Consider the following 25,696-nt stretch of genomic DNA (forward strand, 5'->3'; position numbering starts at 1 on the left):
TCATAGGTCTTACTACTGTGGTGTATATCCAGTACATACTCTTGAGGCTTAAGCCCCAGTTTTACCACAAGCTCTGCCGGTACTCATTGGAGTACCTTTCACATTGGAACAGGTGCCCCTTACGTGAGGGGTCCACGATAGTTTCTCATACAGGGTTACCCCTAGATATTTCTTCATCCCCTTGACTGGTAGATTTTCATCGAGAAGTTTGAGATTCCAGTATGTGTAATGGATCTGCTCCCTTATAAATGGCATTACAACAGTCTTATTAGGACTGACCCTTAGACCTGTTTCACACTGGGACACTGGTGACGGTCACCAATGACGGTTACTGGTAATTGTGGTGAACACTCCTGGATCACCGGTGTCCGACACTGCAGGTGTTGCCAACTGAAATGGACTTGAGTGAGGAGGAACTTTTGTTATTACTTCAAAGCAGGAGGAGGAGAAGAATGAAGATAAAACATTTATTACAAGTACATCCACTGCTACATGATCGGCTGGAGAATGGATTGCTTTATACTCTTTATGTTGTTTGAGGATAAGTTAACTATTCAGAGATTGCAGGACATGTCACCTTATTTAGTATGTGGAGGAAATATTGCGAACAGTATCAGAGATGACTTTGCAAACTACTTCATTAGCCCTGAAGGTGAAGTGCCTTGGCAGCTGCAGAAAATGTAATGGATAGAAATGTTACGTGAATGTTAATGTGGTTAGGCCTCATTGTTCACCTGGCATTGTATTTGTGACATGCATTGTGCAATTATTACTATGTTAACTGTAAGAAGTCATATCATTGTATTCACTGAACTGATTGGAACTTACAATTAAAATTATAGAGTGTCAGGAATTTGTACCTCAGTAATATTATAATAAGTAAATAAAATTCATTATTGTAGTAGCCACATATGTGCAAGTAATTGTAATTGAGAATAATATTTTAACTCTATCTTTTGGACCACGAGGTGGAACACCTTAAGACAACGATGAGACGCACCCTTAATTTTGTTATAAAATTTTTTAAATGTAAGTATTGTTTTAGATTTTTTCTTCATTTGCCTGTAGGGGTGAGTTCATGGTTTCCACACTCATCTATTTTGTCCCTACTTATTGCATTAAGACTGCATAACAGTACACTTCATACTAGTATATGCAAAAGAAAAGTGGCAAGTGATGCAAATGTGCTTGAAGGTTATTACGCTCCTAGCCTCATACAGGAGTAGCAAATAAATTTTTCTAGTCTTTTATGGTCCGAAAAATAAGGTATTAAATTTGAGAAAAGAACATACAACTTGCTAATCTTGTTTTTTTCATCCATGTTCTTCTCACTGAAAAGGCACAAACTTTGTTGTAATTCCTTGCCACGCGTTCGTTTTCAACACTTTGTTACTGTAGTCATCGCTTTTGACATCCCAAATAGCAGGATGACTTTCTACTTCACTTATAAAATCTTCTGTGTTAATCAAATCTAAACTCATGGCTACAATATGTTCAGTATAATGTACAATGAATGTTTCATGTCACTGTCTCAGAAATGACTGCCTGCTCCAATTTTGCACAATGTTCAATGCTCCTTGTGCCATAGCTCTGACTGTACTTGAAAATTTGCCAAGTATTACTATGACGAGATCATCTGCATATTTGTGGCAAAAAAAGTACTGTCTGGAGTTTAATTCTACAATAAGTTCATTCACCACAAGGTTCCACAGTAGAGGGGGCAGGATCCCTCCTTGTGGACAGCCTCTGGTGGTGTTGATTACCATTTTTTCTTGCTTCATGTTGGCTTCTACCTTTCTGTCACTAAGCATGGCTCTAATCCACCTGCAAATGGTGGTCTCCAAGCCATGCACCTCTGCTGCCTTAACTATGGTTCAAAGGTCGTGTTGCTAAAAGCCCCTTTGATGTCCAAGAAGATGCAGAGGGCTATTTCCTGAAAGTGTAGTGCTTGCTCCACCTTCCGAACAAGTTGGTGGAATGCAGTTTCACATGATTTTCCTGGTTGGTATGCATGTTGTGTTATGTGTAGAGAGAGCCTAGTTAACCTCATCTCCCTAACATGCATGTTGACCAGTTTTTCTAATGTTTTAAGAAGAAAGGAGGACAGACTGATTTGTCTCATATCCTTAGCCGTGGTATGATTAATTCTCCCTGGCTTTGGAATGAAGACAAACTCCACTGCCCTCCAGATGTTAGGAATTATTCCTGCTGCTAGGCTAACCATAAATAACCTACATAGGAATCTTATTAAGTTCACTCTTGCTTGTTGCAAGAGTGCTGGAAAAATTCCATCTGGGCCAGGTGACTTGAATAATTGGAATGTTCTGACCACCCATTGGATTTTACTATGGTCAACACATTCTCTGGCAGATTCCCAGTTCTCCCTTTGAATACCTGAAAACAGATATCTCACAGGGATCTTATCCTGATCTACGTTGTCTGTCAGAGTACATCGAGGAAAATGAGTCTTGAGGAGTAGTTCCAGCATTTCATGTGCTGTCCTAGTATACTCTCCACCCTCTTTCCTTAAAGTTCCTCCTGGTTTAGTTGGTATCCTAGAGAAGATTTTGTGAAGTCTGGCCTGAATGGCCATACCTCTACCTTCTCACAGAATACCTTCTAGGACGCCTGCTTTGCTTGCTTAATTGCAAGATTGTATTTGAAAAGGACCTCCCGATATTCTGCCCATTGTCCTTTCTGTCTCGCAAGGTTTAACAGTCTTCGTACCAGTTTCCTCTGTGATTCCAGGTTGTTGTTCTACCAAGATACATTCCTATTTGTACACTTCTTGGTTATTGAGCAGTTGTCATGGTATGAGGTCATGATGGCAGAGGTCTCTGCCTCAGCTACCTCCTCAAACTCTACTGGATTCCTTATCGAAATACTGACTTCCGATAGGCTTGAGTCAAAGTTCCTTCTGTATGCCTCCCAGTCTGTTTTCCTGGGATTCCTATAGGACATGGTCTATCTAATGCCCATTTCAACCTCAAACTTATACATGTGGTCTGATGGGGATGGCTCTAAAGCCACGTGCGATTGTTTGACATAACTACCCATCGAAGTGTAACTGAAGGTTATGCAATTGCCTCTTACTTTCTTATATTCCTAAATGTAGGTTCCTTGCCTCTATTGAGGATCTCTAAGTTATTATCTAGAAGAAATTCTAGAAGGTACTCACCTCTACTGTTGGTGTCAGTGCTGCCCCACACTAAGTTGTGGGCATTAGCATTGCATCCAACCAATAATTGGTCGCCCTGTTGTGCACATGCTTCCGCCAGTCTCCTCTTGAGAAAGTGGAGCACTGTCCTTGTAAGGAAGGTATGCTGAGGCCATTACAAACTCCCTCGTGTTACCTTCCTCACGTTGCTGCCTCCTGATGGTCACTAAGTCCCTAGAACAAAAGTCTGCCATCGGCATGAAGGGGGTTCCATTTTTTACACAAATGCACATTCTGCAGATTCTTATATTTCTAGCATAAACCAGCTTACCTCCAGTGCCACTGAGACCTGATACACCCCCTTTATATAAATAGGATTCCTGAATCAGGGCCACATCCATTTCTTGTCTTCCCAGATAACTCAGGGCAGCAGTGGCCCCTTTACTGTGGTGCAGGTTTATCTGCAGCACATTCAGACTCCATCTTGCTGCTATTGTCACTTATGATATCTTTGGTTACCCTGATGGTAAGCTGTGAGAACCCTAAGAGTAGTACCAGGTCCTGTTCCCGCATTGCCTTCCGGGACTTCTCTCTGATGTCCACCACAAGGGTATGGCCGTTTGGTGCAACCTTCCGGTGATTACCTTCCAATCCTCTGTCGAGACTTTCAGGTTTTGAGACCCTGTTTTCTCAGTCAGAGTCTATGGAGAGGTATCCATAAGGAGTTTTGGCACCCAGATAAATATATTTGTGGGATCCTGAAAAGCTCATCCCCTGTCTTTACAAGCAGCTTCGTATCCTCCCACGGTGATATTAGGGGAACCTTTTCCTTAAGCCAGTCCACTGTACCCATCCCCTCACAGACAAAGATAAGAGCACTGTAAGCCAGATAGATTCTCCTGAATTTGGGTCCTGGACCAGCATCCCCCCCCCCCCCCCCCCCCCCCCCTAGTCTTCTCAAAGAGAGCCATCTGCACAAGCTCCTCCTGCTGTGAGGTGATCTTTCTTGACCAGTGGATAGCCTTGCTGGATAACCGCCATCCTAAAAACTGAGACTGAAGTACTATAGGTCTGTTTCCCGATTTCTTGCCTCGGCTGTTTCTGGATACGCTTATCCTGAGAAGTGTGAGTCTTAGATTCCTTCCTTGTTCTCTTACTGCCTGCCCTCAATGTAGAAGGGGTTTGCACACCCCCTTCACCCTGGGACAGTCTTTTCTTGAGGGTCTTGGGCTCAATGCCTTTTAGTTCCCTCCACTTTTTTTTAGGAAGCCACTCTTTTCCTTCCTTTAGCTTTTGTTCTCTAAGAAGTTTCCTCCTCTGAGCCCCAGACAAGTCTTTGATCTTAATCTGGTCCAACTTCTTAGTAACCATTCCCACTTCTTGAACACATCTGTCCCTCTGTTCGGCTGAGGGGATGTTTTCCATCGGTTCTGGCATCGATGCTTGGTGTCTGAGGTCTCAACTTGCCCCTCATATTGCTATTTTCTTTCATGTCCATTTTGGTCCCATGGGAGTTGGGGATCTAATCGGTCCACACCACAGAAACCCCATGCGGTGCAAGGCTAACTACTCAGGGAGGTCACCTGGTATCCCTGAGGCTCTGTCCATGACACATTTTCCCATATGTCATGCACCCCTCGGCACGGATCGCATCACACCTTGGGTTGGGTATTGAGGAGTTGAGAAAGGACAAGGAATGGATGTGGGATGACAGGTCATTGTGGGCCACACTCAGTCTGGTCCATCGGCCAAGACCTTAGTGACTGTAGGTTCTCACAGCCTGCATAGCACTCAGCTTCATGTCAACACACAAGTCTCTCCACCCACACGGACAGCGCTACTTCCAGGTGGGGTCCCCTGGAGAGGCCCGTCACTTACTATGAATACTTTTATTCTCGCTGCGTATACATAATGTGTGTAGCATAGAGCGTATACTGCAGAGAACTGGCCTTGCCGTGGTAGGGCAGCAATATTATTGGTGGGTAGAGCCAGTGCTTCTGTATGCCCACAGAGGGACCCCCTCCCACAAATGCGGAGCACAGTGACTGGTGTATGTTGTGATGCATTGTCCCAATGGCAGTGGCAAGGGCCGACATATTGTAGTCCGCCAGGTGCCTGGGTGGCCATAAGGGGCAGCTAGCCCATGACATCAGTGGCAGCGCTGATGGAGTGTTGGCAGTGTCCATTGGGGTATTGGTGGCTGGTGGAGCACCATCCAGTGATGGTGAAGCTGTCGGTCTGCCGGTGGCAGTGTCTGGGCTGTCAGTCGTCATTATGAAGTGTGCTCTGGGGCCAACCCAAGCAGGTAGTCATCCGAAGAAAGAGTGGATTTCAGACCTGCTGTGTCGATTGTAGGCAGAAGGGGTGTGGAGTGCTCTAATGACATTGAGACTGTGCACTTGCCCAACTGCCTATTGTCGAATTTGGTCATAACTGTGAATAGTGAGTCCTGCAGTGTTATGGAAATCTTCTGGGAGTTAGTCTCACAGATCTAGGCTGACTGTCAATTTGCTTGAGGGACCTGGAGCTGGGGCCAGTGAATGGTAAACGCCGGGTGTGTCAGCTAAGTCCACATCGGTTTTAGGCAGTTCAGTGACACTGTCGTCATTTTTCCAGCTTGCAAGATATAAAAATTATTTGGCCCTCGTTTCAACATCTTGTACAAGCCACTGTACGCAAGGTGGAGGGCAGGTTTGACGGTGTCAGACTTGAGCATGATGTATGTACATGATTGGACATCCTTGTGTACAAAGACGGTTGATATGGCACGGTGAGATGGCGGTGGGATGCAGACATGGCAGATGTGGTCCCCAACAAGATTTACTAGGTCCGTCAGGTTGAAGTCCACAGGGTCGGTGGTTTGTGATACGAGCTCTGCTAGTAGGATGATCAGTTCCCTGTAGAGCACCTCTGCCGGCGAGGCATCCAGATCTTCTTTGTAGGCAACTCGTATGCCGAGCAGCACAAGGGGAGGGCCTCCGTCCACTCCTGATCGTGGTATATGAGCGCTGTCTTGAGGGTATGGTGTCACCATTCCACAAGTCCGTTGGATTGAGGATGGTAAGCCATCCTGTGGAACCGGTGTCACCCACAGAGGAGGCAGTGGTCGGAGAACAGGGCCAACTCGAATTGCCGGACCTGGTCAGTTGTTGGGGACTCTGGGCAGCCAAAGCATGAAATCCATAGTGTGATGAAAGCTCGGGCAATGGTGTGGGCTAAGATATCGGTCAGAGTTGTGGCCTACACCCATCGAGTTGTCCTGTCTATGGCTGACAAGACGTACTTGTATCCATTCAAATCTGGGAGTGGCCCCACCAGGTCTATGAGGAGATGTTAGAAACAGCCTTCAGATGGGGAATTTCCCGAAGGGTGGCTGGGAATGGCATCCTGTCTTGGCCTGTTGGTATTGGATGCAGGCTCTCGTCCACACGTTGCAGTCCTATTTAATTTTAGTTCAAACAAAATGTTTTGTTATGAGTTTCAATGTTGAGCGTACTGCAGTTTGAGAAAAGTTGTGGAGGAGGTCGAAAACTATCTTCCTGAAGTTCTGTGGGACAACTGATCATTGCCTACCATGAGATACATTGCACCAGAATAGTTTGGTTTGCCTGTGATGGTGCACTGCTTGAGCTGGGGGCCCAATGTGTGTCCAGATAGCAGGTTTTGAAGGTTGCTGTCAGTTGCTTGTGCCTCCGCTAGTTGGTCGAAGTCAAGTGTGCCGATGTGGTGGTGAGTTGTGAGAGGTAGTCAGCCACTGTGTTTTTTGCTCCCCGTACATAGCGGACATCCCTAGTATATTGTGAACTCAAGTCCAGGTCACGGAATTGTTGAGAGTAGGTATTGGCTGGCGGGTTTTTAATAACATCAGCCAGAGGCAGTGGCCTGTGTAGATAGTAAGTGCCCAGCCTTTGATGTCATCTGAGAAGTACCAAAAGCTCACTGTCAAAAGGTTGAGCACATTTTCTGGTAGTCGGTAAGTTCCTGTGAGAAAAACCGTAGGGGTTGGGTTGCACCGGGAACTTCCTGTTGTAGCACCACCCCAATTGCCCGGTCACTGGCATTGGCCGTTATAACCATATGGGCATCTGGCAATGGGAGTGACAGGTTGCTGGTCTGAGCAAGCTCGGTTTTGATGTTATCAAAAGTTGCTTGCATATCAGGAGTCCAAGTGAGCTTACATTTGTCTGATGTGTTCTTGCCACGGAGTGACTCTGAGTGGCAGAAGTGATTCTGTAGTATGTGGGAGATGTTGTGAGTAAAAATTAATTACCCCAAAAAACGGCACAACTCTTGATAGTCTGTTGGGGGTGGTAGGTTAGGGATTTGGTCTATCTTTCCCGAGATGGGGTGGATGCCTGAAACATCGATGAGATGGCCTATAAATGTAACATATTTTTGCCGGAGTTGGCATTTGTTCTCATTGACACAGCAGCATGTTAAGCTAGTTTGTCAGATACTGCTTGTATGTTCTGCTAGTTTGTCAGATACTGCTTGGAGGTGTTTCTCATGATCTTGAGCTGTTTATGAGCAGATAATTATATTGTCCAAGTAACAGTAGCCAAAGGGCATGGCAGAAAACAAGCCGTCAATGAACCATTGCCATGTCTGGGCTGTATTCTTTAGTCTGACGAGCATAAAGAGGAATTCAAATAGGCCAAACAGTGTAATTATTATCACCTCTTTGGGATGTCCTTCTTGGTCACTGTGATCTGCGAATAAGCTCTTTTTCTGTCGATCACACTAAGATGGTTGCACCAGCCAGTACCTGAGAGAAGTCCTGAATATTGTGCACAGGGTAGCTATCAATGATGGTGCATGCATTCAAATGTCTATAGTCCCTACACTGGTGCTACGTTTTATCTTTTTTCATTCTCATAGTAATTGGTGAGGCCCACACACTGTCTGATGGCCTGATAGTGCCCTTGCATAACAGTTCCTCAATCGTGGGCGTGGCTGCCTTTAGTTTGTGAGGGGCGAGGTGGTGAGGCCAGTGTCGGACTGGTAGGCTGTGGGTGATATTAACTGCATGTACAGTACTATCGCATACAATGTTAATCTTTTTATGGAGTTGATATGGAGTAGCATGTGAGGCACATGATCCATTTGTGAAGGCGATATCACTGTTCACACTTGACCTGCTCGTGAGATCAGTATCAATGTTTTCAAGCAGCCCGCTCATGGGAGCATCATCACCAGAAGAAAGAGACACTGGACTGACCTGTGGTTCTGAAGGCCTGGTGGCGTCTCAGGCGGCAGCTCTCGTTTTTGCTGGTGCGAAGACAGCTGTTGCTATGTGATGTGCAGTTGCGCTGTGAGCTCGGAGCAGCGATTGCAAAGGTGTTTGTTACCTGCTCATGAGTTGGTAGTGGTGCAGGGAAGATCAGTATATGCATTAGTTGCAGTTTTAAGCTCCTTGAACAACGCCTGGCACTTTAGCGTGAGGTCCAGTACTGATTCAGGTCCAGGGGCAACAGGCGGCAGAGTCTCGTCTGTTGGTAGGTGGTCACTGTTTACTCAACTGATCAACATGCAGCCATCACAATGTAGCAGTAAGGCCCTACCAAGGTTCTGCAGAAGATTATAATGCCTCACAAAATCTGTTCCCAACTTTGGCTCTACGGCGTTGGCCATGAGAAACGTCCATGAACGAACGGTGTGGTTGTACAGTTGAACTGTGCTAGAGGCTGTGCCTATCATGGGACTCACTGAATTGTTCACAGTGCATAGTTGTATAGCTGATGGTGTAAGTTTTCTAAGTGCCAGCTGAGGTGGCAATGAGCTAATGTCGGCACCCGTGTCAACTAGGAAGTACACTCTAAGATTGTTGTCCTAGATGAAGAGCCACGTGCCATTAGAATGTGGATGCGGGATATGAGTGTTGTCATGTTTCATAGTGAGGCAGCTTGAAGCAGAGTAGTGACCTGATGTGCCTATGTCAAGCTGATGTACTAGTTTGGGTAGCTGCAGGATGGATGATAGCGGTGCATGTCTGCAACGAAGCGTGCATGGAACCAGCAGCTGAGTAGATGGAGCATCCTGGCCAGTTGAGTTGTTGTAACGGTTAGGCACGGGTCGACGGCCAGGCACGAATGCGTCGGGTGGTTGTTTACACTCTGCAACAAACGCACCACCTGGGTCAGTCGTGGTATCTGATTGTTGGGTGCCTCGCAGCAGCATTGCTGTGGGCGTGACGTGGAAGGACTCGGCTAAGGTTGGAATAGCTCAGCACCTGTCGGTTGGCCGGGCACTGTGCAATGAGCACTGCACGATGGTCTCTGTGGGTACATCCGGTGTGCAGACTGGCCGGGGCTGGCTGTAGATGCAACCGGTGTTGACGTCGATGCCGGTGTCAATGTGAGTGTTTATCAAGGAGTGGCGTTACACGAGGGCAAGCGTCCATTCGGCAAGGTGTAACTGAGTTTCCAGCGGTTTGTCTTCCTGCTTTAGCATGGCTGTCTATATGTTTTCAGGCAGCCTTAGATGCCATAATGACCAGCAAGCATGATCTGGTAAGAGATTTGTGTCGATTCAGAGGTGTAACCTGCACCAGAGCGCTGACGGGGTGTCGTGGCCCAGAAACATCTCAGCAGTCAGTAGGTGGAGTTGTTGTTCAGGTGAACGTGACAGGCAGTGTAGTATGATCATCTCTCGTATCTGTCAGTGGCTGATGTGTGCAATAAGAGATCGCTGATAAGATCAGTGTTGGTGTGGAGGTGGTTCAAAAGCACCAAAACTTGTCACGGTCATCTGTGTTCCTGGCCGACTGCATCGTGCACTCACAGAGTGCGAACCATATTTTTGGAGAGTCAACTTGTAGCGGCAGCATACATAACTTGGTGTGTGGCCAGTGGTAATCTGCCTGGTGGCGAGTGGCCAGGACCAGTATGAGGTTGTCGTAATCGTGCGAAGTACACGGTGCGAGTTTGTGAACACCGTCTGGTGGCGCCGATAGAAGCACAGCTGGCATTTTGACGTGGTTGTCGGGGTAGGTGTGTCGGTAATGTGGGTGTTGTGACCGATTATCACAGGACAGTGCAGGTGTCACAGCTGGTACATGGGTATCACGGAGGATGGCATTGTAGTGGGATACCGAGGAACGCAGTGCAGTCGACGGATCCTGGTTGGTGGCAATTGTGGCAGACGGTGCATCGGTGTAGGTCACGCAACGCGGCAGCTACTGTAGGTACTCCTAGTGTTTCCGTGGTGTGTGGTTCATAGTTGCGGTCAGGCTCACCATATTGATATGCTGTGGTTGCGAGGTGTGAAGAGCCTGCATAGTTAGAGGTAGACGTGGTGTGCCCGCTTGTCGAGTGACATCACGTGGTAGGCGTGGCCCGGAGCACGGCGCAGTTGTTGTCGGTGTGATGTCATTGTGATGTCGTGACGGGGTCACGGCGTGGCTGTAAGAAGTGTGATGTCACCCAGGTGACATACGGTATTGTGTGGAACATAAAGTTCAGGTGTAGGCCTTGGAAAAACATGGTCTGGCACAGGAAAGTCACTTGGAGGATGGATTTGTCTGCAATAAGCCGTAAATATCGGTTCTCTGCAGTGGAAGGCAGTAGTTTATGGTAGTTATTGTCAATAATTGTGGTACTCTGTAGGGCGTCCACGATTTGGTACATTGCACGTGGAATGTCGGTACACGCTGAATCGTTAGCATGAAAATGAGTGCTGTGTAGTTCATTAACACTGTCACTGATCGATATATTAGTAGCACTGGTTGGGTAGGAGGTGGGGATGGTGGCAGGCAGCCATTGTTCACTGTGTACGGTCACTGTTGATGTCGCACAGTTACTTAAGGGAGTGACAGGCTTTGTGATTTAGTGTGTTCATCCGTTTGGTGAGAGGTCACGATGCCTCGGTTCTGCGGTTGCTGAAACAAAGGGAACAGTCTCGATCGTTCGAGAACCACAATTGCACTTGTTGTATCATCTTAAAATCAGCAAGAACACCGAATAGATGCACAAATAAATCGTCTGTGTGATGCCAGGCGATGAAGCTCCGTTGTGGGGTGTGTTCTTCGATGCTTGAAGTTTGTATCCCACGGTGATCGGTGGCATGCCAGTGCAAGTATAACTTGGTATTTCGCAGCATGGTTGAAAAGAAAGTAGTAGGGTCACCACTGTAGGTAGTGGGGAGCGTGTGTGGTAATTATAATGACAGATAGTCACTCGCATTCCCATCACATACTGTGAATAAATTTATTCTTACATATTTATTGTCACAGTGTATGCACAATGCATGTAGCATAGAGCACACACTACAGAGAACTGATTTGGCAAAGATACAGTTGTTCTTGCTGCAATAGGGCAGTGATATTATTGGGGGGTAGAGCCAATGGTTCTACATCCCCATACCTTAATTTATCAGAAAGTGTGTAATGAGTGTTTCCTGTGTTGTAAAACTGATTTTTGTTACCTTGAAAATAGTTAAACAATGACTTAAAAATACTAAGCAAATGTTTTAGGATCAACTCCAGTAAAAGGTTTGTAAGGAAAGAACTCAATTAAACTAAACTAAACTCTGCCCAAACAGGCCACGAAGGCCCAATGCTACCGACAGGCTGCCGTGTCATCTTCAGCCCACAGGCATCACTGGATGTGGGTACTGAGGGGCAGCACCCTGCTCTCCTGGCGGTATGACAATTAATGAGATGGAAGGCCACAACTGGAAACAGAAAATATATGACACATCACGAAGGAATTATCCAAATGGGATGGAAATCGATAAATGTGATTTGCATGTACAGCCAAACAAATTATTACAGTCTTGAAAGTCTCTTCAGGTTTGCTGCCAGATCCTAAAATCAACTTGACTCGGTATTTCGACGATCCAACTGGTTACCGTATGCAGGAAAATGCTGCTTCTGCTGATGAGTCCCACTGAGAACTGACACCAGGCTGCAAATCGACGTCCTATATGGGCCACCGTTCAGTACACAGGGCATGCGCCGCCCGTGCGCCAAGACAGGGAGATGGCGCTACCCTTAGTGGAACACTGCTGACAATGATATATCGCACTCAGGGCCGCACTGAAGAACGTTCAAATTTTGATGCTAGATAATACAGGATTCCACGTCTTGCTAAGAGGAAACCCATTGTTTCTGTTGATTAAATTATCCGCCAAACTAACTTCAATCGCCTCTTTATAGACACTGTTGCAAAAACCGGAAATCTTGGTAACTACCACAGTTTCATCAAATTTCGTACTGTGTCCCTCACTTAAGCAGTGTTCTGCTACTGCCAATTTTTCCAGCTGTTCTAGCCTCGTATGACGGCGATGTTCCACACACCTGTCATGCACTGTGCAAATCAAACGGCCAATGTAAGCTTTCCCACATTGACACAGAATTTTGTACACACTGGGTTTCCTAAGCCCGAAATCATCTTTCACAGAGCCGAGCAGTGCCCTAATCTTAGAAGGTGCACGGAACACACTACTAATGTTAAAATTCCTTAAAATTCGTCCAATTTTAAACGATAAGCCTCCAGCATAAGGAAGAAAGGCCACCAATCTATGTTCCTCTTCATACACCTCTGGAGATGTTCCAAACTCCATAGCCCGACAAATCTGCTTCTCAGAGTATCCATTTTCCTTAAAAATAGCCATCAAATGCGCAAGTTCTTCGGTTAAGCTGTCCGTGTCGGAAATGGTATATTCTCTCTGTACCAAAGTTCTGAGGACGCCACTGCCACTGCGTTGGTGTAGTGGATGACAAATCTTAGGATGCAGATACCAATCCGTGTGCATTGGCTTTCGGTGAACACTGTGTCCCAAAGTAGGATCTGGTTTTTTATAACCATAACATCTAAAAATGGAAGCATCCCATCATTTTTAGACGTTATGGTTGATTTTTAGGATCCGGCAGCAAACCCGAAGAGACTTTCATGAGTTATTATGCTGGGAAAGCCTACGTAATCACAAATTATTACAGTTTCAGGAAAATTGGGTGAATTATTCAAGATAAATAGCTTCATAATCTGAGCAGATCAATAATATGTTGGTCCTCTCTGGCCCTTATGCAAGCAGTTGTTCATCCTGGCCTTGATTGACAGAGTTGTTGGATGTCGGCCTGAGGGATATTGTGCCAAATTCTGTCCAATTAGCATGTTAGATTATCAGATTCTCTAGCTAGTTGGAGGGCCCTGCTCATAACCCTCCAAACTTTCTGAGTTGGAGAGAGACCTGGTGACCTTGCTGGGCAAGGTAAGGTTTGGCAAGCACAAAGACAAGCAGTAGAAACTCTCTCGATGTGTGGGTAGGTGTTATCTTGCTGAAATGTAGCCTAGGACCATTTGCCACAAAGGGCGACAAAATTGGAGAATACTGTTGACTTACTGCTGTGCTGTATGGGTGCCACCATCAGTGCTGGTTGTCAGGCCATACGGTTGGCGACAGTCAGGTCTGTATCCCACCACTGTATGGGGCATCCCCAGGCATGTCTCTGACCTACTTTTAGAATCTGGTTTACTGGCGTGCAGTTATCTTCAGTGATGAGTCCCACTTTGAACTGAGCCCCAATGATCAGTGAAGACATGTCTGGAGATGCCACAGACAGCAGTGGGGTACCAACCTGTCAGTTGCCCGCCATATGATCCGACAACCAGGAGTGACGGTCTGCGGTACCATTTCATTTCATAGCAGGACCCCTTTGGTTGTTATCCACAGCACCCTTACAGTGCAGTGGTACGTCAACAATGTTCTGTGCCCACTTTTGTTGCCGTTCGTGGCAAGCCATCCTGGGTGTACATCAGCAAGGTAATGCCCACCTGCACACAGCAAGAGATTCTACTGCTTGTCTTCATGCTTGCCAAACCCTATCACAGCCAGGAAAGTCACTGGACTTCTCCCCAACTGAGAAGGTTTGGACCATTATGAGCAGGGCCCTCCAGTGAGCTCAGGATTTTTATGATCTAACATGCCAATTGGACAGAGGATGTGTGTGTGTGTGTGTGTGTGTGTGTGTGTGTGTGTGTGTGCGTGTGTGTGAGACATCCTGTGACATCCACCATTTAGCACCTCCTATGTAATGTGTGAAAAAGTTAGTGTCTGGAATATTGTGGGGTTCAACAAAAAAGTTACTGGACATGGGCATTTTGCAGACTTTCCAGAACAGACAGCAGAAGTTAAATCTACTCAGTATGTAAATATTGTGGCTGAGCTGAAAGTGCACTATCTCAAAATGTGCAGCTTTCACTTAATGTTAATTTCTCTTCCAAGTTGGAAATTTTCTTGTATGGCGATTGCAGATATCCTTCTGTCTGCTTTTTGGATCTTCTCTGTTGTGTATAACCCTGGGTGAATCATGTCCTGCATTAAGAATGCACTCTGGTTTGGTAGAAGCATTTCTGATCACAGACTGAGGAAACTGAATTTAATGTGTCTCTTTAAGAGTTAGTTAGTTCTTTATCCATCCAAGGATAATTTACGATACAATATAAGTCCTGTCATTTTAACAGAAAAAGGGAACATTTTTTTCTTTTTAATTTGAATAATTCATGCATGCAATACTACTTTCACATGTTGATCTAGATTAAAATATATACGTTAGGATACTATATGTTAACAATGTTAACTGATATTTTCCGACATCTGTAATACACTGTGTACCATCAGATCACATGGAATAAATGAATAAATAAAAACCTGTTGGTAAATGACCATATTGTAATTTCTTCAGCGACCATGGGACCTCCACCCATATACGTCAATATCTTTTCCTCCCAACAGTATTTGTTGTTAATGAAAAGGACAACTAATAGACTGCAGCTCCATCTAGAGGACAAGCACTTAACATGGGAGGCATGTTTGCCGGTTATCAGAAGTTCCAGTGTTAGCAACATTAAGGAGCCTCTTAGGGAAATGGCACCCAGGTCTGGATAGAAGTCCAATGTGTGCTCGGCATGTCTGCTGGGGGTCTCATCCGAGATTTGGAGGAGGCCCTGCCTTCTTAATGGTGCAGGGTGCAGTCAACTGCAAACAGTGACTCATGTGAGCACTGGTGACACATGTCGCTTGGCTTCTGAGGCCATTCCCAATACAGAGAACAGCTGGATGAAGTGGTGAAGACCGGTAGCCTTACTCAGTTTGCAGAATCATTCCTAGAATTGATCAGAGTCCCAGAGTCCTTTGGTTTGGAGCTGAGAAGAGGGTCTCAACTAGAGGCCTGGTTGAGTCTATTAGAGTCTTGGCAGCAGATTGCTGGATCTGTGACGTATGGTGGGATTATAGAACTGCCATTGATAGACCAGAGCTGCACTGCACAAAGGAAGCAGCTAAATGAGTAGCAGAGGACCTGTGGAATGCACTCGGGGGATTATTAAGCTAGGCAGTAGTTCGAGGTCCTCTGATGAATACTTGTGAATACATACAAAGAGAGCAAAATTAGACTGCATACAAACAAAAGACACTTCCAGCATCAAAATTTTAACAGTAAGTTGCCAAAGCATATGTAACAAAGTTCCTTAATTTATGCCCTCCATGAAAGTCATCATGCTCAAATTATTCTTGGAACCAAGAACTGGATGAAATAAAAGTACGAAACTCCATCATATTTAATGATGTGTGGAAAGTATATTGAAAAAACTGTTGAGATGGCACAAGAAGGGGAGTGTGTTTTCCAGTTGACAAAAATATTGTGTCTCTTGAGGTCAAAATCATGTGAAGTTATCTGGACATAACTGATGGTCCTAGGTACCTCAAATGAATGACTGGATATTTCTGTTGACCACATGACTCTGCTGAACAGTTGTGGAAGCTCTCAAAGATAGTCTACACTACACTCAGTCACATGGAAATACCCTGACCATGCAGTATTAGTTGTAGGTGACTTTAACTTACCAAGTATAGACTGGGACGGCTGTGGATTCGTTGGAGGTGGTACAAACATACAGTCTTGTGAAATAGTTTGAAAAAATTTCCCAAAAACCATCTTGAGCAGCTAGTTTGACAGCCCACACACAGTTCCTGAACTTTCAAACAGGCCAGACCTTATCATCAGTGTCAACAGATAGACAGAGATTAGTAATCCTGGTGGCAACAGTAACTAAAATTAATAAGTCCATCAAGGTTAGGAGAGTGCTTGTGCTGGAAAGAGCAGATAAGTAGTTGGTAACATCATACTTACACAATGAATGGACATCATTTAATTCCAGTATGATGTATGTAGAAGAATAATGGGCAAAGTTTAAACAAATTGTAAATCATGCTCTGGAGAAGTACGTGCTGAGTAACTGCATTAAGGATGGAAAACACTCACTGTGGTTTAATAACAAAATTCGAAAAATGCTGAGCAAGTAGAGATTGTTGCACTTTTGGGGGTCAAAAAACAATGCAGAAATGGCAAAAGGCAAAATTTGTAGAAATTCATACATCTATAAAAAAGACTGATGTGTGAAGCAAGACAACAACTACCATCATCATACCTTAGCAAAAGTTCTTGGTGAGAATCTGAGAAAATTTTGGTCCTACATAAAATTGCTAAGCGGGCCGAAAGTACTCATTGACCAGGCTGGTGTGGCAACAAAAGACAGCAAAAGGAAAGCAGAAGTTTTAAATTCCACATTTAAGAAATCATTTACTCGGAAGGATTGTGCAGACATACTGTCATTTGGCTGTTGCACGTACTTCTGCATAGAGGGCATAGTAATAAGCATCCCTGACTTAGAGAAGCAACTGAAAGAGTTGAGAATAAATAAGTCACCAGCCCAAACGGAATCCCAATTCAGTTTTACATAGAATACTCTTCAGCATTGGCCCCTTACATGAATTTTAAAACACATTTAAAAAAGAAGCAATTCCTATAAATAACAATAGGAGTCAATTAACATTACTTGTTAGTAGTCTATATATCACAGGAGTGGTCTGTAATGGCTGCTTCTGCCTGTTGTTGTACTGACTGAATTTTTTCACACCTCTTAAGTTCTCTGTTTTGATGACATTTATGGACCAATAGGAGTCAATTAACATTACTTGTTAGTGGTCTATATATCACAGGAGTGGTCTGTAATGGCTGCTTCTGCCTGTTGTTGTACTGACTGAATTTTTTCACACCTCTTAAGTTCTCTGTTTTGATGACATTTATGGACCATCATGTATGATTGAATGATTACATAAATGTATTATTAACAACATTTCAGATGAGAGAGAACACATTTCAATGCAGCTGTTTGTACAAATTACATCACTTTGAAATACGATGTGCCCAGTAGCCCAACTCTTCACATATTACTTACTTTTTAATAGGTGAATATACCGTAACTTAAGAGATATGCATTCACCAATCACATAAAGAGAGTCAGTGGTAGTTTTTGATGAAAAATATTTACCCCTTTTGCTCTAAGAAATGAAACATTATGTGTACAATGTGATGAAGATCTTTTATTATGTGTAAATTCGCATCATTATTCTGGAATTTTTCCTCTTCACTTCAAAACACGAGTTCTCCATTTGATGACCCGACATCCAGGTATATAAAATTTAGTTGGTAAGACCAAACCTTCACAGTAGAAATGTTATATCTAGTGCACCTAAATGTAATGTCTCACACAATGAAACTTTGAATTAATAAGTATTTTCTTGTGTATAAATAAGTAAGGGTGATTTTTTCCACTGTGTACAAACTCTTATTCAATGATACTTTGTTACAGAGACTGCAGTTTAATATGCACTGAACCAGGCAGACACAGTTACAGTATGCGTTGTTTCCTCCTGGAGGCTGCTACTGTTTCCCATATGTCATGCCCTAGTGCCCTCTCCTGCCCTGATAGCTGGTAATGTTGTGTCCAACTCACTTCTCCTCCTGACTCACCTTGTGATGGATGTGATACAGCATTGTATGCAGTGGTTCTATAATTGAATCGACAGCTTGCTAACATGGTGTTTACTTGCAGAAAGGCAAATGGCAATGGGTGGCGGGCAGCAAGGTTGTATCAGGAGACCTATCCTCACCAACAACCACCACAGCATTCAACGTTTGCAACAGTGTTTCACTGTTTGTCTGATGCAGGGTTGTTTCAGGAAGCAGAAAATCGTGAAGGACGTACCCGAGGAAAATGTGATTAACATTGTGGAAAGCATCTGCCATGTCAGCACCAGGCAGTTGGCCCACCAGTACAGTGTAAGCCAGACAACTGTGTGGAACACTCCCCATGACAATTGTTAATATCCTTATCACATACAGCATGTACAGGGCTTACTAGAAACAAACTTTCCACATCAGGAGTAGTTTTGTCACTGGTTTCTTCACAAGGCAGCCACAATTCTGTGATTTGTGTCATCCATCCTACTCACAGTGAGGCCATCTGCATGCAGAGTGGTATCCTCAACTTTCGTAACAGTTATCTGTGGGATGGTATGCGGAACACCCATTGTATAGTGATAGCGAATCATCAGCACCAGTGCAGCCAGAATGTGTGGGCCGGGATAATTGGCGACCATATTCTGGGACCAGTCTTCCTTCCACATTGCCTAACAGGTCAGAAGTATAGGCGTTTCTTGCGGATGAGTTTGCCTCCCCTGCTGGAAGAAGTATCATCAATGATTCGAAGGGTTATGTGACTGCTACACAATGGTACTCCAACCCATTTCACTATTAATGTCCAGACGCATCTCAAACATGTCTTACCTGGTCAATGGATCAGATGGGGGGTCCAGTCACATGGCCTGCTCGTTCACCAGATCTCAATCTATGTGATTTCTGGTTATGGGGGCCATTTCAAAAGTATCGTGTGTGCAGAGCCCCTTCCGTGTGTGGAGACACTGGAGCATGGTCGTCGTCGTCGTCGTCGGCTGATACTCATATCCGAGTTTTCATTTCTCTCCTGAGATTTCCTTTGTCACGGTTCAGGCAAATGACAGGAGAAATTGCCATTTGCGTGAATTTGTTTAAGGTGGATTACAGCTTGCGAGGAAGTGACCCACACACTATGATTCTGGAACAATTCATCACGGCACATATGTATGTGACATGTGACTTCCGGTACCAGAACTGCAACGAACTGCCGCGAGCTCAATAATGGCTGAGCGTCGCCTTTACAGCCAGTTCGTCTGGCATGACCTCTTCCGCCTCGACGATCGTTGAGAACCTGGGATATAAGATTCTTCTTCCGCTCGCTTCGCCGTTGGGTCGAAGGGTAGGTAATAGATACTAGAGAGGAAAGTGAAAGACACCCTTGGGCCTCGGATACCTAATACCGTTGGGGTCGAAGAAACCAAGAGTTGGCCGAGGGGGGCCGGATAGGAATGGAAACAGGAGAAGCCTGACACAAGTAAGTGGAAGCAATGCCAGGCTTAGCTAAGGGCCCATGTGGTTGCCACCCACATACTCCCAAGACAGGAGCCCCCTGTGGGGGGAGCTAATTCGTGCTGCATTTGACACTGTTCAGATGGAGCCTGGCTGGTGTGAACATGTGTGACAGAAAATGCTATGCCGTGTACATGCATGTGTTGAAGCACGTGGAAACCATTTTCAACATGTACTGTAATGTTGATTGCATGGTACAATCCCTGCAACAATGTATGACTGAGTAAATGATTCCTAGCATGGAAACCATGCATTTCTGGACATAAGTTCATTTGACCTTTTTGTTCCATATCCCCTCATCAATCAAACCTTAGAGTTTGTAAATGGTGCAAAGAATCACCCTAAGTTGATTTGATTTGATTTGATTAAAATTAATAAGAAGCATTCTCTTTAAGTGAAGCATTGATTTAAATATTTGAATACTAAACAGCAGTGTATCTTGTCAGTCCATTGACGGTTTATTTGTTTACTTTTGTTTATAGGTGGAAGAGTATGTAACTTCATCATGAAACCAGCACAAATAATTCTGTTTTTGACAATTCCAAACTGCCAGCAAAAACATTGGGAAAGCTTCTATCCCATCACATTTATTATGTGTATTGCATGGCTTGCTGTTACTTCATACCTTGCTACCTGGATGATTACTGTCATAGGTATTTACTTACAAAAAATTATAAGTTGTCTCCAATATTTATTTATACTGTAAATTGTTTTACCACACAAAAATCAAGTAGTAGAATATGCCAGTCAAAGTAATTTATTGTTGAGACTGAAGAAAAAGAATTTTAAATGTCTAAATATTATTTCTAACAATGGAAACACCAGGTTTGAATATCACCAATATTAGAAAAAGTTTAGATTGCTGCTCATCATAAAGATGAGTCTTTGAATTGCTGTGTGTGTGTGTGTGTGTGTGTGTGTGTGTGTGTGTGTATTTTGCTGAAGAAGGCATTGGCCAAAAGCTATAATGTGTAATAGTCTTTTCATTGAGCCTATCTGCAACTTGGTGGATCTTCTTTATGGTGATAACAATGAAATTAATGTGGTTCAAGATTATGTATTAACCATTTACAGTGGAATAAGTTTCATGTATAGACACAGTTGATAAGAGGAGTATTTTTACAGAAAACCATAAAATGTTGTGCTACCTCTTTATCAGTACTCCTAAAAATGAATATCAAATTTGCTTATTCCAAAATATTGTGAAACCTTGCAGAACGGGTGTTCTAATAATGCACCTTAACTTTAAATATTTTGTAATATATGACTGATCAGATTTTGGAAGTTTATTAAAAGAATTTAAACATGTAACTTAGTGTAACTTCTCAGTATAAAATGCATATTTGAATCATCAGTTTTTTTTTTTACAGTCTCCATGGATGAAGGGCTAAAATAGTTTAAGCCACCATGTTGCATTAGGCATTACTTAAGATGTGTAGTGCATGCCATGAAAGTAAATATACAACACAGGACTTTAGAAGTAAACATCCAATTACTCAGTACTTCTCTGTATCCATCTAGTATTTGTACATTTGCTTTTAAAGTCCTGTGTCATATATTTACATCATGGTGTGCACTTTTTGCATATATTTGAGATGAGATGGGTCAACAGCAAAGGAATACTTAAAACATTAATAACTGACTATTTCTTCTACTGATCAAGAACTAGAAGGGATCTGACCTGGGGGCAGCTGATCTGAGCTAGAAGGGAGGAGGCAGCCTTTTATCAGATGCAGACAAAACAAAGGACACAAATGCACACAACTCACACACACACACACATGGCCACTATTGTCTCCAGATGCTAACACCCAACTGCAGCTGCATATGAGCTGAATATATCAATGAAAATAATCAGTTTTTGAAAATGTAATGTAATTGAATAGATAAAAAATCTACTCACCAAGCAGCAGCAGGAGAACACACGTAACAAAGGTATTAAAGTTTGAAAGCTTTTGGAATCAGTGGCTCCTTCTTCTGCCAGAAGGGTTGAAGAGGAAGGAAGAGGGATGAAGGGAAAGGACTGGTGGGGTTTAGGGAAATGGGTAGAATTTGAAAAAGTTGCCCAAAATCCTGGGTCTCTCCTTCTCATCCAGCCTGGTAAGTCTCCCCCGACCCGGAGTTCTGGGCAACTTTTCTGAACTCTATCTCTTTTCCTAAATCTCACCAGTTCTTTTCCTTCACTCCTCTTCCTTCCCCTTCAACTCTTCTGCCAGAGAAGGAGCCACTGGCTCTGAAAGCTTGCAAACTTTAATACCTTTTATATGTGTGTTATCCTGCTGCTGCTTTGTGAGTAGATTTTTTTTTATCTATGCAATTACATTATGTCTGAGGTGAGCAACAGTGGGGGAGAAGGGGAAAGGGCTGTGCAAGTGGATTGGTGTGCAAGAAGGCCTGTGTAACACTGCATTGGGATTGGGGAAGTAAAGGGGCAGGTGGAAGAAAGGGATTCACGAAGTTTGAGTCCAGGGGTTACAGGAATGAAGATATGTTGCAGTGAGAATTTCCATCAGTGTGATTCGAAAAGCTGGTATTAGTGGAAAGAATCCAAATGACACAGGCTGTGAAACAGTCCGGGAAGTCAAGTACATCGTGTTGGGTGGCACAGCTGTCTCTTGGCCACAGTTCGGCAGTCACCATTCGTACAGACAGACAGCTTGTTAGTGGTCATGGCCATGTAGAATGCAGCACAGTAGTTGCAGCTGAGATGGTAGATCAAATGACTGTTTTCACAGGTGTCCCCGGCTTTGATGATGGGGTGAGAGATGACTGTGACAAGGCTAGAGTAGGTGGAACAATATATTGGCCAGGTCTTGCTTCTAGTTCTGTTGTTGTTGTAGTCTCCAGTTCAAAGACTGGTTTGATGCAGCTATCCATACAAATTTATCCTGTGGAAGCCTCCTCATCTCAGAATAACCACTGAAACTTACATTCTTCTGAATCTGCTTACTGTATTCATCTCTTGGCCTACGTCTATGATTTTTACTCCCCATACTTCCCTCCAATACTAAACTGGTGATGTCTCAGAATGTGTCCTGTCAACTACTCCCTTATTGTTATCAAGTTGTGCCACAAATTTCTTTTCTTCGCAATGATATTGAGTACCTCATCATTAGCGGTTTGATCTACCCATCTAATCTTCAGCGTTCTTCTGTAGCACTACATTTCCAAAGCTCGTATTCTCTTCTTGTCTAAACTGTTAGTTATTCTGGTACCCAAATAGCTAAATTCATATTCTAGTTTCAATGCCTTGTTCCCTGAGCATCACTTAATTTAATTTGACTACATTCCATTATCCTTATTTTGCTTTTGTTGACATTCATTCTGTATCCTCTTTTCAACATACTGTCAATTCTGTTCAACAGCTCTTCCAAGTCCTTTTCTGTCTCTGACAAAATTACAATGTCATCAGCAAACCTGAAAGTTTTTATTTCTTCTCCCTGACCTTTAACTCCTACTCCAAAGGCTCCTTTACTGCTTGCTCAATATACAGATTGAATAACATTGGGGATAAACTACAACCCCTGTCTCACTTCAGTCTCAACCAGTGCTTCCCTTTCATACCCCTAAATTCTTATAGCTGCTGTCTGGTTTCTGTACAAGTTGTAAAGAGCCTTTCAGTCCTTGTGTTTTACCACTGCTATCTTCAGAATTTCAGAGAGAGTATTCCAGTCAACATTGTCAAAGGCTTCCTCTAAGTCTACAAATGCTATAACTGTAGGTCTACCTTTCCTTGACCTATCTTCTAAGAGAAGTCTTATGATCAGTGTTGCCTCACATGTTCCTACAGTTCTTTGGAATCCAAACTGATCTTCTCTGAGGTTGGTGTCTACCAGTTTGTTCATTCTTTTGTAAAGAATTTGTGTGAGCATTTTGCGTTCATGACTTATTAAGTTGACAGTTTAGTAATTTTCACACCTGTCAGCACCTCATTTCTTTGTAATTGGAATTATTGCATTCTTTTTGAAGTCTGAGGGTGTTTCACTTGTCTCATATATCTTGCACACCAGATGGAAGAGTTTTGTCATGGCTGGATCCCCCGAGGCTATCAATAGTTCTGACAGAATATCATCTACTCAATAGGCCATTTTTTAACTTATGACTTTTCAGTGCTCTGTCAAATTCTTATCGCAGAATCGTATCTCCCATATCGTCTTCATCTGTGTCCTCTTCCATTTCTATAATATTGTATAGACCTTCTATATACTCTTTCCAGCCTTCCCTTCTTTGTGTGGTACTGGTTTTCCATCTGGCATGTGATATTCATACAGCTGCTTCTCTTTTCTCCAAAGGCCTCTTTAATTTCCCTGCAGGTGGCATCTATCTTTCCTCTAGTGAAACATGCTTCTAAAACCTTACAGATGTTTTAGCCATTCCTGCTTAGCCATTTTGTGCTTCCTGTCAGTCTCATTTTTAAGATGTCTGTATTCCCTTTTACCTGCTTCATTTGCCTCAGTTTTATATTTTCTGCTTTCATCAGTTAATTTCAATATCACCTTTTTATCCAAGTATTTCTATTAGGCCCTGCAGTTTGACCTGTTTGATCCTTTGCTGCCTTCACTATTTCATCTCTCAAAGCTATCCTTTTGTCTTCTATTGTATTCCTTTCCTATGTTCTAGTCAATCATTGGCTAATGTTTGCACTGAAGCTCTCAATAACCTCCTGTTCTTTCAACTTATGCAGGTCCCATAGCTTTAATTTCCTACATTTTTGTAATGTCTTCAGTTCATAACCTTGTATTGCACTCAGAGTCCACATCTGCCCACTGAAATGTTTTACAAGTTAAAATCTGATTTCAAATTCTCTGTCTCACCATTATATAATCAATCTGGAACCTTCCAATATCTCCAGATCTCTTCCATACAATCTTCTTTCATGATTCTTAAACTAAGTGTTAGCAATGATTAAATTATGCTCTCTGCAAATTTCTACCAGGTGGCTTCCTCTTTCATTTCTTTTGCTCAGTCCATATTCACTTATTATTTATACTTCTCTTCCTTTTCCTGCTATTGAATTCCAGATCCTCATCACAAATAAATTTTCCTCTCCCTTAACTATGTGAATAATTAATTTTATATCATCATTTATTTCTTCAATTTCTTCATAATCTGTGGAGCTAGTTGTGTGCAAACTTGTACTACTATGGTGGGTCTCGGCTTCATGTCCGTCTGTGCTTTGATACTGTGTTCACTGTGCTGTTCATAGTAGCTTACCCACATTGCTAGTTTCTTATTCATTATTAAATCTACTCATGAATTACCCCTATTTGATTTTGTATTTATAACCCTGTAGTCACCTGACCAGAAGTCTTGTTCCTCCTGCCACCATATCTACCTTCAACATATGTATTTCCCTTTTTTCAATTTTCTAACCTGCCTGCCTGATTAAGGGATAACAATCCACACTCCACTCTGTCAAACACCAGGTTTGTTTCTCCTGATGTCTTCCTGAGTATCCCCCTCCCTGCCGTCCCCCACCTTACCCCCTGGGGGGATCTGAATGGGGGACTAATTTTACCTGCATAATATTGTACCCAAGCCGATAGCACATCATCCAACCATACAGTAGAGTTGCATGCCCTCGGCAAAAATTATAGTTGTAGTTTGCCCTTGCTTTCAGCTGTTCACAGCATGGCAAGGCCATTTTGGCTGATGTTACAAGCCCAGGCCAGTCAATCATCCAGACTGTTGCCCCTGTAACTATTGAAAAGACTGCTGTACCTCTTCAGGAACCACACACTTGTCTGGCCTCTCAACAGATACCCCTCCACTGTGGTTGCACCTACGGTACATCTATCTGTATTGCTGAGGCACGCAAGCCACCCCATCAATTGCACAACCCATGGTTTCTGGGTAAGTTCTATTGCAGGGGGTGAGGGGTTGAGTGCAGGTTTAGAATAGAGGTGGACAAGAATATTGTATATGTTAAGTGGTCAGCAGAATACCACTGTGGAAAGGGTGGGTGGAATATTTCTCATTCCTGAGCATGGTTAGAGGTGGATGAAATCCCTGGGGGAGAAAGTTGTTCAGTTGTTCCAGTCCTAAGTGGTACTGACTCAGTTGCTCCAGTCTTTGAACCATGAGGAGGGTGGTTTTTTGTGGTTGGATGGTGGGTATATGATGGATGGTAGATGACTGGGGGTACAAAATGTGGAAGTTATGTTTCTGGACAAGGTTGGGAAGGTAATAACAGTCTGAAAAGACTTCAGTGAGACCCTTTTTTGCATTCTAAT

At 43.5% G+C, this 25,696-nt stretch overlaps 1 protein-coding gene across 2 annotated transcripts in view; it reads left to right on the top strand.

The window, feature by feature from the left end:
- Positions 1-25,696, top strand: part of LOC126259188 (sodium/potassium/calcium exchanger 3-like) — a 273,706-nt gene that overhangs the window by 226,105 nt on the left and 21,905 nt on the right. For both annotated transcript variants that reach the window (XM_049955771.1, XM_049955772.1), the window contains one exon: positions 19,946-20,116. In XM_049955771.1, the coding sequence (XP_049811728.1) occupies positions 19,946-20,116 (171 nt within the window). The remainder of the gene's footprint in view (positions 1-19,945; positions 20,117-25,696) is intronic.

Source organism: Schistocerca nitens, chromosome 5, assembly GCF_023898315.1.
Source record: "Schistocerca nitens isolate TAMUIC-IGC-003100 chromosome 5, iqSchNite1.1, whole genome shotgun sequence".
In the NCBI taxonomy this organism is placed as follows: Eukaryota; Metazoa; Arthropoda; class Insecta; order Orthoptera; family Acrididae; genus Schistocerca; species Schistocerca nitens.